This window comes from Acinonyx jubatus, chromosome A1 (assembly GCF_027475565.1).
Source record: "Acinonyx jubatus isolate Ajub_Pintada_27869175 chromosome A1, VMU_Ajub_asm_v1.0, whole genome shotgun sequence".
In the NCBI taxonomy this organism is placed as follows: domain Eukaryota; kingdom Metazoa; phylum Chordata; class Mammalia; order Carnivora; family Felidae; genus Acinonyx; species Acinonyx jubatus.
In genome coordinates this window covers 86,633,195-86,647,819 of record NC_069380.1, presented here as the reverse complement: position 1 = coordinate 86,647,819, position 14,625 = coordinate 86,633,195, and the positions used below count along the sequence as shown (strand labels likewise).

The 14,625-nt window shown below is 50.9% G+C and overlaps 2 protein-coding genes across 2 annotated transcripts; one reads left to right on the top strand and one right to left on the bottom strand.

The window, feature by feature from the left end:
* Positions 1-11,937: 11,937 nt before the first annotated feature.
* Positions 11,938-12,539, bottom strand: LOC106985217 (histone H2A type 3). Its single transcript, XM_027050624.2, has one exon. The coding sequence runs from the start codon at positions 12,465-12,467 to the stop codon at positions 12,075-12,077; it is 393 nt and encodes a 130-aa protein (XP_026906425.1). The 5' UTR covers positions 12,468-12,539; the 3' UTR covers positions 11,938-12,074.
* On the top strand, positions 12,538-14,566 carry LOC106985218 (histone H2B type 3-B). Its single transcript, XM_027050625.2, has one exon. The coding sequence runs from the start codon at positions 12,780-12,782 to the stop codon at positions 13,158-13,160; it is 381 nt and encodes a 126-aa protein (XP_026906426.1). The 5' UTR covers positions 12,538-12,779; the 3' UTR covers positions 13,161-14,566.
* Positions 14,567-14,625: the final 59 nt, after the last annotated feature.

The following is a 14,625-nucleotide window of genomic DNA, read 5'->3' as shown; positions in this document are numbered from 1 at the left end:
GGAAGAGAAAAAACATTTATAGTATTGTATTGTGTTTATATTAAAAAACAAATCTGTGTATCAGTGGACCTGCACAGTTTAAACCTGTGTTGTTTTTAATTTATTTTTATTTATTTATTTTTTATTGTTTGTTTATTTTTGAGAGAGAGACAGAGCATGAGCAGAGAGGGGCAGAGAGAGAGGGAGACACAGAATCTGAAGCAGGTTCCAGGCTCTGAGCTGTCAGCACAGAGCCTGACGCGGGGCTCCAACTCACGGACTGCGAGATCATGACCTGAGCCAAAGTCAGATGCCTTAACCTACTGAGCCACCCAGGAACCCCATAAACCTGTGTTGTTTAAGGGTCAACTATAATGTGTTAAATAACTGTTTTTTTTTTCTTTATAAAACTGGAAAATTTCAAACACATACAAAGGTAGACAAAATAGTCAGGTGGACTAGATTTCAACAATTATCAGCTGAAGACCAATTTTGACTTTATACGTTTTTCCTTCTCTTGCTCAGATTCTTTTGAAAAATAAAATCCAAAATATTGTATAATTTCATGCATAAATATTTCCCTGAGTTCCTATGCCATCCCAGTTGACTGAAAGAATTTTGTATGATATTTCAGGGATATAATTAATCACACTCATCATCCTGATGAGACAGGAAGATCCTGTCTTCCAGATGATAAGCAGTAATAAAACTTCTCAACAGTATCCTACACAGAGCTTATAAGCATTGATGAAGAACTGTTTCAACTTTTAATGTTTGTGGGCCCCAATCCTGGGGTCCCAGGGAAGCTATACTTTAACATTTACCATAGCCATAATGATTTGGCAAAACCTCAAAGTGTGGTGTCTATTTCTGTATGTCTGCTTTGTTAAAAAACAAAACAAAACACAACAAAAAGGAACATTCCAAACACAAAGATAAGAAAAACAAAAACCTCCCTGGTTTTTAAAATTAAAGTCATACAGGAGCACCTGGGTGGCTTAGTTGGTTAAGTGTCTGACCTCGGCTGAGGTCATGATCTCATGGCTCCTGGGTTCAAGTCCTGAGGCCAGCTCTATGCTGACAACTACTTTGGATTCTGTGTCTCCCTCTCTCTCTCTCTCTGCTCCTCCCCACTCATGCTCTGTCTCTCTGTCTCTCTCTCTCAAAAATAAATAAACACTTTTTAAAAAAGGTTAAAGTCACACAGCCTTGCACATACTAAAAATATAAGATAAAATCTGTGACTTTCTGGAGTGTGCTTCACCATGATGACTTATGACTCTTCATGTAAAAAAGCATATATAACCCTGTACCAAATGTCCCTTCCATGGACCACTCTCTTCCTTGTGAAGATTGTGTATCTAGGCAGCTGTCCCAATTTGGGCTCAAATAGAACTCTTTTCCTTTCTCTTTAAAATTTTAAAAAAGCGTTGTTCATTTGGTGTCGACCATGCGACTGTGTGCAGTAGCAAAGCAGTCTTATAAAACCATGAGCATGAGCTGAGCATTGAGCCAGAGTCCCTGTGTATTGATTTGCTAAGGCTGACATAACAGATACCCCAGCCTGGGCAGCGTGAACAACACACATGTATTGTCTCCCAGGCCTGGAGGCAGGGAGTCTGGGATCCAGGCGGGGGTGGGGCTGGTCCCTCCCCAGGCCTCCTCTCCCTGGCGTATAGATGGCTGTTTCTCCCTGTGTCCTCACAAGGTCATCCCTCCTTGCATGTGTGTGTGTGTGTGTGTGTGTGTGTGTGTGTGTGTGTGTCTTAATCTCTTTTCAAAAGGGCACCAGTCATGGGGCTCCTGGGTGGCTCAGTAGATTAAGCATCCAACTCTAGATTTCAGCTCAGCTCATGATCTCCCGGTTTGTGGGTTCAAGCCCTGCTTCAGGCTCTGTGCTGACGGTGCGGGGCCTCCTTGGGATTCTCTCTCTCTCCCTCTCTCCCTGCCCCTTTCCTGCTCTCTTTCTCTCTCAAAACAAATAAAACAAAGGCACCAGGCATACTGGATTTGGACTCACCTTAGTGACCTCAGATTTCCTTTAGGCAGACCTATATTGTCAACTCTTTCCTGGGTCCCCAGCCTGCCCCATGGATTTCAGAGTCACCACTATCACAATTACGTGAGCCAATTCCTTAAAATAGATCTGTCTGTATATATCCTATAGCTTCTGTGTCTCTTAAGAATCCTGGGTTATAAAACCTAGAATCAATGATCTTTTGTCTTTCACCCCTACTAGTAAATAAGCCAAGATCTTTTTTGATCTTGTTATTATTATTAATATCCTGACTCACATGTTCCCTGTCTGGCATCGGGGAGCACTCTTCTCTGGGGCATGTGGGTCTCTGGTGCAGGACAGGAGCACCTGGGTCGCTGCACCAGAAGCCCTTGCTCCAGAAATGGGGCGTGGTCCTACCCCCCCCCCACCTGCCGTCAGCCAGGGGGAGCCTGTGGTGGGTCAGCTTCCTGGAGCTGCCCTAAGGAACTACCACAACCTGGGGGGCTTACAACAGGGGCTCCCCTACCCTCCTGGGCTTGGGGGCCAGAAGTCCAACATCAAGGTGTCACAGAGCCACGCTCCCTCTGGAGGCTCTAGGGGTGAGCCCTTCCTGTCTCTTCCAGCTCCTCGGGGCCCTCTTGGCTTGTGCCCACATGACCCCAATCTCTGCCTCCATGTTCACCTTTCCGCTTGTGTGTGTCCACACTCCCTCTGCCTTTCTCCTACCAGGAGACATATTGGGAGGTGCCTGGGTGGCTCAGTCGGTTGAGCATCCGACTCTTAATTTTGGCTCAGGTCATGATCTCATGGTTCATGAGTTCCAGAGCCCCGCATCGGGCTCTGTGCTGACAGTGAGGAGCCCGCTTGGGATTCTCTCTCTCCCTCTCTCTGCCCCATTCCCTGCTCTCTCTCTCAAAAAATAAATAAACTAAAGAAGAAGAAGAAGAAGAAGAAGAAGAAGAAGAAGAAGAAGAAGAAGGGAGACATGTGACTACATTGAAGCCCAGGATAATCTAGGGAAAGCCCCTTCTCTGGAGATCATTGATTTCCTCCCTTCTCCCACACAGGGTAATAATCGTGGATTCTTGATAAAGAGAATATTTGGCTGAGGGGTGGTTTTTTGGGCCTGCCACCCGTGGCCACACCCCAGGTCAGCGGAGCAGGGTGGCTGACTCCTGGGAGTGAGGCAGGGGTGGGGGGGAAGGTTACACATGGGGGAACATTCGCTGAACTCAAAGCAGCACAGGGAGATTTAGCACAGGGTAGACCCACCTGCTGTCATGATCGGAAACTAAGTAAACAGCACATTGGTGACTTTTCTTGAATCTGTATTGCTAAATGGAGCGAATCTGAGGACACGCGAAATGTACACGCGAAAGGCCACATAAAAAGTCATGTGGAAGAAAGGAAGGTTCTTTTTTTTTTTTTAAGTTTATTTATTTGAGAGAGACAGACAGTCGACTGAGGGAGGGACAGAGAGAGGGAGAGAGAGAAAATCCCAAGCAGGCTCTGCTCTGTCAGCACAGAGCCTAACTCAGGGCCCCATCTCATGAACCTTGAGATCATGCCTTGAGCAGGAAGCCAGAGTCAGATGCTTAATTGCTGGAGCGCCCCAAGGACAGTTCTTGTCATTGTTGGTGGTTTTGTGTCAGGGAAAACTGCATGGGTGGCAGGAAAACAATGGCTAAGTGGCAGTGGTCTCCTGGTAATGACGAACATGTCCTTTCCCTTGAATCAGTGGTCATGCACATGCGGACATGGCCTCCAGAACTGTGGGCATAGAACTATGTCTCCTTTGGGACGCCTGGGTGGCTCAGTCAGTTAAACGTTTGCGGCTAAGGTCATGATCTCGCGGTTTGTGGTTTCGGGCCCCACATGGAGCTCTGTGCTGACAACTCAGAGCCTGGAGCCTGCTTTGGTTCTGTGTCTCCCTCTCTCTCTGCTCCTCCTGCATTCAGGGTGTGTGTCTCTCTCTCTCAAAAATAAACATAAAAAAAAAAAAAAAAGAAGTATGTCTCCTTTGTTTCTACCCTGTGCTCACTTGGGTCGACCAGAGGTCTGGAAATTATAGAGGACCCCCCCAGTGATTACAGGACTCTGGAGATCAATCTGTCTTCATAGGAGGGACATGCACGTCACCATGAGGAGAGGACAGTGAACAAGAGGAACAAGAATGGCCGAGTCAACATGCACACATATCATGGACCTGACAGAAGCAGCACTTACTACTGCCCTGCCCCCAGAGCCACTGTCAGGTGTGCATCCAGCTCCTGGACGTCATCTGTGTTATTAATTGTCATGAAGGGGTGCCTGAGTGGCTCAGGCTGTTGAGGGTCCCACTTCCGCTCAGGTCCTGATCTCACGGTTTGTGGGTTCGAGCCTCTCGCTGGGCTCGACAGCTCAGAGCCTGGAGCCTGCTACGGATTCTGTGTCTCCCTCTCTGCCCCTCCCCAGCTTGCACTCTGTTTCTCTCGCTGTCAAGAATAAATAAACATTTTAAAAACTGAAAAAAAAAAAGTTAAACGATGTAAGAAGATTGTGTTGACTTGTTATCGATTTTGGTATAAAGGAAAGCGTTGATACATAAGCGTATTTGGTTCTTAAAAATGTGTGCATCCACAACGTTCAGCTGTGCACATGCGCGGATTCCTCCCGGGAAGGAACCAGGAAAACAAAATGCGCGAGGAGCATAGGGGAGGAGGAGATAGATGCACAGGGGAAGCGGCGAGGGGACAGGCGACCTGCAGGGGGCGTGCTGGAGGCGCTCCATTCCTGCGCGCACTGGCGCAAAGGCCTACGCCAGCCGTCCGGACCCGCCGACCCAGGCTTCCCTTTCGGGGAGAACGCACCTAGTCATTTGCATCCATGGAATGCGCGCCCCTTCGAGAAATCAGAGACCTCCAGTCTGCACAATGCGGTCAGCATCCGGGATTCGGAGCCCAGAGGAGCAGCGGCGAGGCGGTCAGCATCCCAAGGCCACCAGGGCGAAATCGCCTCTAGGGCGGTTGGCCCCAGGGCTTTTGAAACGACCAACCGGGACACGTGCCCGAGCATAAACAGGGGCCTCAAAGGCTTCGGGTCTTCACCCAGAGACTAGGACCCGGAGCCTCCGAAGCCACTGTCAGCCTCGGCGCGCGCGCTCCAGCAGCAGTCCGCGACCGTCCCCTCCGCCCTCACGTGCAAGCAGCGCGGAATCCCCAGCTCCCTGCTCCCCGGTACCCCTGCATCCTTTGTGCCGTTGTATCCCCGCCCCTCTGCATCCCTGCCACCTGTCACCACCACCGCGGCTCCCCCGAGCCGCGCCACCCCCAGGAGTTCGCCAAGCCTCCCTATGGCGCGCTGCCTTCCAGGACCGAGGACTGCGAGCTCGAGCCTTGCCGCCGTGGCACCACCGGCTGGAGGCGCTAGGCCAGCCAGGGCACCACCCCGTGCGGCGCGTCCCCGGCACGCCCAGGGACGCCCAGCGCATGCGCCGCATCCTCTGGGAGCCGCCAGGAGATGGCGACCCCGGCTTCCAACGACACCATCAAGCCCACGTCCCTTTTTGCATTTCAGCAAAAACACTGGAGTCCTCTCTCCCCGTTGGCCTCTGAAGAGGCCGCGCCTTTTAAGTCCTTTTGCAAACCGCTCTGTCGCATCTGGGAGCCTGCAGGAGGGTGGCCCTCATTCCTGAGGCCCTGATGTTCTTTTCTGGGTGACTTCCACCCACACCCGGAGTCGGCTCCTGCTCTGGGCAGTGCGCAGTCTCTGGATGGCTTCCGTGCAGTGACTGCTTTCAAGGGCTTTGTTCCCAGGGAGCTGGAGCTCTTCGGGCCACACACGTGGCGTGCGCAGATGGCATTTCACAAGCAGGAAGACGGCCATGTGTCACACGCGGACGCCTGCGCGCCTGGTACACCTGTTTGGGGACCGCGACACCCAAGTGCACGGGTGTCCTCGGGAATCAGGGCAGACAGGGTTTCTCCTGCTCTCGGGGGGCTCTGAGAGTCGCCCACACTATCCAGTGCAGTGAGGGGAGGAAACACAGCGCTTCCATTTAAGTGGCCTGTCGCGCTCACCTGCCTGGGAGTAGCCTCCAACCACTGTGGAGGGACACTGGAGACTAACGTGCTCCCCAGTTCACTTCAGGGCTTAGCGCGGAAGAGCTCTCAGGCCTGTCAGAAACCTCAAACCAGGTGGTTTATTAAATCCATTTAAAAGACCCAGCAAAGAGGCGCCAGGGTGGCTCATTTGGTTGAGCGTTAGACTCTTGATTTCTGCTCAGGTCATGATTTCACATGATGACATGGTTAAGGATTTCAAGCCCTGCTTCGGGCTCTGCGCAGAGTGTACAGAGCCTCAGAACCTGGTTGGGATTCTCTCTCTCCCTTTCTTTCTGCCCCTCCCCATCTTGCATGCTCTCTCTCTCTCTCTCCAAATAAATAAATAAACTTAAAAAAAAAAAAAAACTCCCAGCAGAAGCTAGGTGGAAGACATGGGGTGAGCTGACAAACTTAGGACAGATGTCAGGGAGCCACAGGAAGTCCTGTGTCCTGTTACTCCCTGCTGCCTCAGCCTTCTCGCTGATGGTGGGGTAGCCAGGACAGCTGGGCTGATGCACACAGGTGTGGTCCCCCAGGGACAGGCTCACCTGTGGAGAGCTCCAGATGTAGCTGATTAAGACCTAATGGAAACCGAGTGCCTCAGGGGTCCTGATTGCTGAGTGTCTACTAGTATACTTGGTGATCATGAATATTTAATGCCTCACGTTTACCTTGTGTGGTCCTCCGGTCTCTATTATCCTTAAGATCCACTTACTCTACTCACTTAAAAAAAATTTTTTTTTTAACATTTATTTATTTTTGAAAGACAGAGAGACAGGGCACAAGCAGGCGAGGGACAGAGAGAGAGGGAAACACAGAATCCGAAGCAGGCTCCAGGCTCTGAGCTGTCAACACAGAGCCCAACACAAGGCTCAAACCCACGAACTGTGAGATCAGAGCCCAAGACGAAGTCGGACACTCAACTGACTGAGCCACCCAGGCACCCCTCTACTCACTTTTATCTACACTTACATCTTAGGAAATTCATCCATCTCTCCCCACCCTGCCTCCCCCCCCCCCCCCCCCACTGCCACCTCTATTTCCTTGTCTTCTCCACCAGAATGGAAGATTCTACTATAACAAAAAGTCACTCCAGGAGGGGGCAGCCAGGCTGAGAGAATTAGGATGCAGGGAACAGGGTGAATGGCAAAAGAGGGGCCTGGCCTGTCCACAAATCAAAGAGTGATTTTTTCAGCGTGGAGTTCTGAGAGTTCTTTGCGTGGTCCAGATGACCACCTCATCTCAGGGCCCTTAAGTTACACTACAAAGACCCTTTCTCCAAATGAGATCACACTCACAAGTTCTGGACATTAGAACGGGGTCATATCTATTTTGGGGGAGGTGGCACTAGGGGTGGGACCCAGGACATGGAGACGAACTGCATCCTGAGACTCCCGGATTGCTGATGGTCTCCAACAGGGCATGTCTGCCTGGGGAAGACGAGGAGGTGCCGCCATGGGGGGTGAGGCAGAGTGCAGCCTGGCTGCCAGGAGAGGATGGAACTCCCAATCAGGAGGTGATAGCCTGTGGCTCCTGGAAGACAGCTGCTGCAACGTTCGGGCCCCACTGATGCCCTGGCTTGAGAGCAGGAGAGAGGAAGCCTCGTAGCTGAGCCACAGAACCCGTGGTGGATGGCAGCGTGGCTCTTGATGTTCCCAGCACCATGGAGTGAGACTTGTTGTGAACCCCAGCATGGGGTATGAGTCACAATGTGCAGGCTGAGCCTCAGGGGTCCAGGGGACTCTGTCCTCCAGGGATGGTGTAAGGAAGCCCAAATTAGCCTTGGAAAGAGACTGTATACAAGAAGAAACAAGGTACCTAGCCATGTGAAGGAGGCCACCTGGACCAGTGTCTTCCCAGTTGACTCCACATTGACCTACCAGATTAACACCACCCCCCACCACTGACCCTTCCCCTGACCCCCTAGATAACCCCCTCAGATGATACCCTCCCAGCTGATCCCAAATTCCCACAATCTGGCCTTCAGCATGGTCACCAACCACCAGCTTTCCTGGGGAGCCCGGCTGTAACCACTGATTCTCAGACCAGCAGCTGGGACATTTTGGGCTGATCCATCATCCCATAGGAGAGAACGGGCAGATCAGGCCCCCAGAAGGGCTGCCGGGGGCTGTGGCAAGCTGAGGACAGGGCAATGGGTAAGAGAGGGTGTCCTGAAGGGCAGCACTGGCTGGAGGGGAGGTCATGGGCTCCACTGTCTTGGGGAGGAGGGAAGCATCAGGACCTGGCCTCCCCAGAGACCTGTCCTCCCAGAATCCTGCCTGGGACCAAATTACTCATGAGGAAGGAAGTGGGCAGAGAGAAGGATGCACTTTTCAAGCTTTTGCTGGGGTGGGGGGAGGGGCATGAGGGAAAAGCAGACCCTTGGCGAGGCTTGGTGAGCAATGCATGGAAACTGCCCTTCCTGGGAACATGAGGGTAAATTCTGATGACCAGGTCTGGGACCTCCATGTGACAGAGCAGCGTGTGGGCAGAACAGCTCAGGGCAGCCCGGACCTGACAGCTCTCAAGCTGGGTGACCCAGTCCACCTCAAGGCCTGTACCCAACGCTCTTACTCAGGCTCTAAGCCAACACAGAAATTGAGGGGGTCCTTCATGATTGCTCACTTGGAAGATTCTTGAAAACGTCGGTAAAAAGACGAGAATGAATGGATGTGGGGCTGGGGCTGGGGCCAGACCCTTTGCCCAGGAGAGGGGCAAGTTGAATTATGGGACCTGGATGAGGTGAGTGGAGAATTCCAGAAGCTGGGAGCAGTTTACTGGCAGGGGGCGTGGGTGTTTCTGCATTCTTCCTGTGGGACCTTGTACATCTTTGGTTCACCTTTCTCAGTAAACTGCTCATACCACAGGGACATGGGGAGAATGACGGAGACGATCTGGGGATGGGGAAAGGGAGCATGTGACTTGACGCAGTGAGCATGGAGAAGGTGTTGAAGCTCTGTAGAGGCTGGCAGTCTCCCCGCCATCCTCCCCACTTCCCGAGAAGCCTCTGGCCGCCACTAATCTGCTTCCCATCTCTATGGCTCTGTCCATTCTGTTTCTGTAAAAAAAAAATTATTTTACATTTATTTATTTTTGAGAGACAGAGTGAGACAGAGCACGAGCAGAGGAGGGGCAGAGAGAGGAGACACAGAATCCAAAGCAGGCTCCAGGCTCTGAGCAAGTGTTTAGCACAGAGCCCGATGTGGGGCCCGAACCCATGAATTGTGAGATCATGACCTGAGGCAAAGTCGGACGATCAACCGACTAAGCCACCCAGGCGCCCCCGTTCTGTTTCTTATAAGTGCAATCATACCCTGTGTGACCTTTCTCTCTCACAGAACATCATGTCTTTGAAGGTCATCCACATGGTAGCATGTACCAGTGCTGCACTCCATTTTATGGCTGAATGCTGTTCCACTGTGTGGCCAGAGCACATTTTGTTCATCCATTTGCTTGGGCTGTCTCCACCTTTGGGACATGAGGAATAATGCCGCTGTAAATGTGCATGTACAAGTAACTGAGTCCTTGTGTATACCTGGGAGTGCAATTGCTGGGCCATATGGCTCTTTCTTATTGAAGCGAGGGTCTGATGGGCTTTCTCCTGCATAGGCAGGCAGCTCTGGATATTGCATCACATTCCTGAACCAGATAACCCCCAAGAGACGATTAAACTTTAGACCAGAGCTGTCCACCTGACCTTTCCACGATGATGGAGCTTCTCCACCTGTGCTGTTCCATGCGTTGGCTGCTGGCCGCACGTGGCTAGGGAGGCTAAGAAACTGCATCCTAGAATTTAATTTAATTTAATTCATTTAAAAAATTTTTTTAACGTTTTATTTATTTTGAGAGAGTGCACATGCGTGAGAGAGGGGCAGAGAGAGAGAGAGAGAAAGGAGGGAGAGAATCCCAAGCAGGCTCTATGCTGTCAGAGCAGAGCCTGTCTTGGGGCTCCATCTCATGAACTGTGAGATCACAACCTGAGCCGAAATCAAGAGTCTAAGGCTCAACCAACTGAGCCACCCAGGCACCCCTTGTATTTAATTTTAAATCATTGAAAATTGAATAGTCCTTTGGGCACCTGGGTGGTTCAGTCGGTTGAGTGTCCAACTTCAGCTCAGGCCATGATCTCACTGTGAGTTCGAGCTTTGCATCGGGCTCTGTGCTGGCAGCTCAGAGCCTGGAGCCTGTTTTGGATTCTGTGTCTCCCTTTCTCTCTGACCCTCTCCGGCTCACACTCTGTGTCTCTCTCTCAAAAATAAATAAACTTAAAAAAAAGATTGAATAGCTCTTGTTGCTTGATGTTATCTCCAGGGGACAGCTCAGCCTTAGAGATAACAGATGAAGGGCTGCTTCTGTGAGCACCACCCACCTCACTGCCTCCCTCTCAACGTCCCATTTAAGAAATTAAAAATTGGGAACTCCATGGATACGTGGCATACCTAACCTTGCTGGCCCTGAGAAAACATTTCCTAAATACCACTGAGGGGTTTGATGACATACAATGGCCTACATGAACATCAGTGCATAAACAAAAATTTATGCTACAATTGAACATAATGGATCCATCTCCAGAAGGCTCTATGGTTTCTTGGACAGTCCTTGCTTGTGTCACAGAAATGCTGCCCACTCAGCAATGTGGTCCACTACCTACCTCTGCTGCAGGAGGCTCCTGTGTTTAGATGCACACCGTCAGAGCAGGGTTTGTAGATCCTTGGTGCGAATACTTTCACAGCACTAGGATATTTTCTCAAGACCAGCAGATGTGTGGTTAGCTCCAGATGGTGTCTAGGGAGCCCTGGTTTGAGTAGACCCAATTTTACTAAGTTTAATATAAATTATATAATATTCCTGAATTGTGTTACTGGCCTGCATTTATTGCGATAATAATAAAAAAAATTAATGAAAATGGCAAAGATCTTGATACTAGGAATAACTAGCAGTTATCAAGCTGTGTGTGTGTGTGTGTGTGTGTGTGTGTGTGTGTGTGTTGTGCACATGCCAGACATTGTTTTAAAGGAATTATTATGAATTAACCACTTAATCCCTCTCCCCCATGAGGTGGGTGCTATTAACATTTTGACGACTTCGCCAGAACCCTTGGGAATGTCCAACTCCCCTTTATTACAGTGAGGAGCTCGTGTAAACAGTCATCTTCTGAAATATCCACTCATATATTACATAATCTAATCCTAACAACCTGGTCTTCCTGACCAAACTCAATGTACAAATTATTTTATTCTCTAACTTTAGTTATCAGGTTAAGGGACTTGAATTAATGTTTGACCAACCCAGACTGAACAATTTAAATCCTTTTGGTCATTCTACTTACAGTAAGATTTTCTTTAAAAAGTTTACACTTCGTTTAAAAACATAATTTTCTTTCTGAATGTTGTAAACGCCTCTAGAACAGACACTTTACAAGACCTCAATCTCCAGATCATAATTCCCAACAACCTCATGTTTCCTAAAACTTTGCAATATCCACTCCCTCAAGCACCCATACGTTCTAGAATGTAAATCTTTAAGGGTTACCCATAAGAACCGCAAATAGCGGATTCTAACAACTAGACTTATTTTCAAAGGCAGGTGAATCTGCCCTGTTATCCAGGCCTGGGATAAGCAGACAGCCTGTACTTGGGTGTCTAAATGTGACCGAACGACACGTTGCAGAGTGCAAGGCAACTGGTCACCGATAACGACAGATACCTTTACGGTGAGCGGGTTAACTTAAGACCCCAGGCGCAGTTTAGGAGTGAGATTCAAACGCAAAGGGCGGCTACGTGTCCGGTAGCATTCCCTGCGGCAAACAACACGGGAGGCCACGGTGCGCATACCCGCTCCCGGATTGTGCCTCGGGCCGGCTCTCCGTGCGCCCGGAAGAACGCAGCCTTGGTAAGACAAAGCTGCGTGGTCAGTGTGGCTCTTTTCTTGAAACCGTGGGTGGCTCTGAAAAGAGCCTTTGGTGTCACAGGGCCCCCGGGGCACACGGCCGTTGCCGGCCCGCCTCCGCAGCCTCACTTGCCCTTGGCCTTGTGGTGGCTCTCCGTCTTCTTGGGCAGCAGCACGGCCTGGATGTTGGGCAGGACGCCGCCCTGCGCGATGGTCACGCGGCCCAGCAGCTTGTTGAGCTCCTCGTCGTTGCGGATGGCCAGCTGCAGGTGGCGCGGGATGATACGCGTCTTCTTGTTGTCGCGGGCCGCGTTGCCCGCCAGCTCCAAGATTTCAGCAGTCAGGTACTCCAGCACCGCCGCCAGGTACACCGGCGCGCCGGCCCCGACCCGCTCGGAGTAGTTCCCTTTGCGGAGCAGCCGGTGCACGCGGCCTACGGGGAACTGCAACCCCGCGCGAGAAGAGCGCGACTTGGCCTTGGCGCGCGCCTTACCGCCCTGTTTGCCTCGGCCGGACATTGCCAACACGGGCGCGGAGAGAGAAGAAAGACGAGAAGACAAACCCAAAGTAACGAGGCCGCCAACCCCCCTGAGCCCTTATATATGGTCTGGAGGTAGTGGAGCTGACCTCATCTGATTGGATAGTAATGGAGACCAATCAGAAAAGGAGTCCATCATCCCCTAATTTGCATGCACCTTTTCCAGTGATTACGTTAGGCGGCGTTCGAACCTATCAGATACGAGGACCTCTGGATCCTTCATTTGCATACGGGACGTATAAATACAGTTGCTCGGGCCGCACGTTCTTTTTGTTTGGAGAGACTTGCTATAATGCCTGATCCGTCTAAATCGGCACCCGCGCCCAAGAAGGGCTCCAAGAAGGCCGTCACCAAAGCGCAAAAGAAGGACGGCAAGAAGCGCAAGCGCAGCCGCAAGGAGAGCTACTCCATCTACGTGTACAAGGTGCTGAAGCAGGTGCACCCCGACACCGGCATCTCGTCCAAGGCCATGGGCATCATGAACTCGTTTGTCAACGACATCTTCGAGCGCATCGCCAGCGAGGCCTCCCGCCTGGCGCATTACAACAAGCGTTCTACCATCACGTCCCGCGAGGTGCAGACGGCGGTGCGCCTGCTGCTGCCGGGCGAACTGGCCAAGCACGCTGTGTCTGAAGGCACCAAGGCCGTCACCAAGTACACCAGCTCCAAGTGAGGCGCGCCGGGCGCTCTGGAACCCAAAGGCTCTTTTCAGAGCCACCCACATAATCGAAAAAGAGTTTCGAACACGGTTAAGGGTTGTCCTGTGAATCAGTTCCGTTTTGTGCACCTTAGTGGTTTCCTGGTTAATGGGTCCGTGTGTGTGTGTGTGTGTGTGTGTGTGTGTGCGCGCGCGCGCGCCCCATTGTGTGTGTGCGTGGAAGGCGAGAGTGTGTAACTGTTTCTTATGGAGGTCTGGGATGGTAACCAGCCTGGCGGTCAAGGATCCGTGTCCACCCTCCCCTCTGCGGAGGGCTGTTGACGCATCGCCCTGCTAAGTAGACACCATGAGTTCTTCGTCCTTTGGTGGCTGCAAGGGTGCATCCCCGGCGCTTGCGCGCGTAGACTCCGAGACCCAGGCCTGTCTGCGCGCGGCGTGCGTCTGTGGGTGAAGGGCGCGGGTCACCTCTTTCAGGAGGTGCCAATCCCCCCCGCCCCAGTGTCTCTGATGCATGGGCTGGGAAGTGAGGTCTCCGGTGTTGCGCGGCCCCAGGCGGTGTCGCCTGCAGCTGCATCCTTCCCTCGACCAGACATCTTGATCCTGAAGCAGTGAACATTTCTGGGAGAATGTTGGCGTGACTGGACCTTACAAAGGCAAAACGTTTGAAACCGAAAGGGAAATGGAAGCGTCTGGTGCGCACGAGCCACATGTAACAAGACGATTTCTGCTGCGGGTAGCTTTAGCCTATGTGGGGATGGGGGAGATCAATTCAGGAGGAAAGTAATTCCCCTTTAATGTAATCCCCCCTTTTCTGGACAAATAGCTCCCTCTTTCAGCCACATCATTTTCTGTGAAGCATTAGTGACGCAGAATTACCTCTTTTTTCGAATTTATGGCATTTATTAAGGGAAGTGTCATCTTGGCTCAGGGAAAGCGCTTTGGCACGAAGAGCCTTTACTTGGAAAAGGACATCGCTTTGGCTTTTCTTCGTTGTAAATAGGGGATTCCTAACAAGCACTTCCTTGAGCCACTCTGAGATTTAGATGTACCGATTGGTCGTGTCATCCGCTCAGGCAAGGAACAAACATTTAATGAAAGGTATCAGTCATGTTTTGCAAATCATCTCCAGAGGAAGCTGGTCGAAGCCGGGCTGGGCAGGAGGGTCTGAGAACGTCACAGTCGAAGCTCCCTCCGCCCCAGCGTCTGGAAGCCCACCCACCCTGTTCCTTCTCCTGCGTGGGTCCAATCTAAAGGAATTTAAAATCTGACACGTTTTTCAGTTGGCATCTAAAATATTTTTATTCTTAGTTGTTATAGTTACAAGGGCGCAATTCCCAACGTAGGAGGTTGTAAAAAAGCAAAATGGTCACATCAAAGAAATTAAAATAAATTTTTAAATAAAGTTCTTGAGCTTTGACACATTTTCAAATAATGCTCTTATAAAAATCTTTCTTACTGAAATATGGGTGACACGATCACA

Excerpts from the sequence above, each read along its gene's own strand:
- LOC106985217 (XM_027050624.2), bottom strand. The coding sequence starts at position 12,467 with ATGTCCGGCCGAGGCAAACAGGGCGGTAAGGCGCGCGCCAAGGCCAAG.
- LOC106985218 (XM_027050625.2), top strand. The coding sequence starts at position 12,780 with ATGCCTGATCCGTCTAAATCGGCACCCGCGCCCAAGAAGGGCTCCAAG.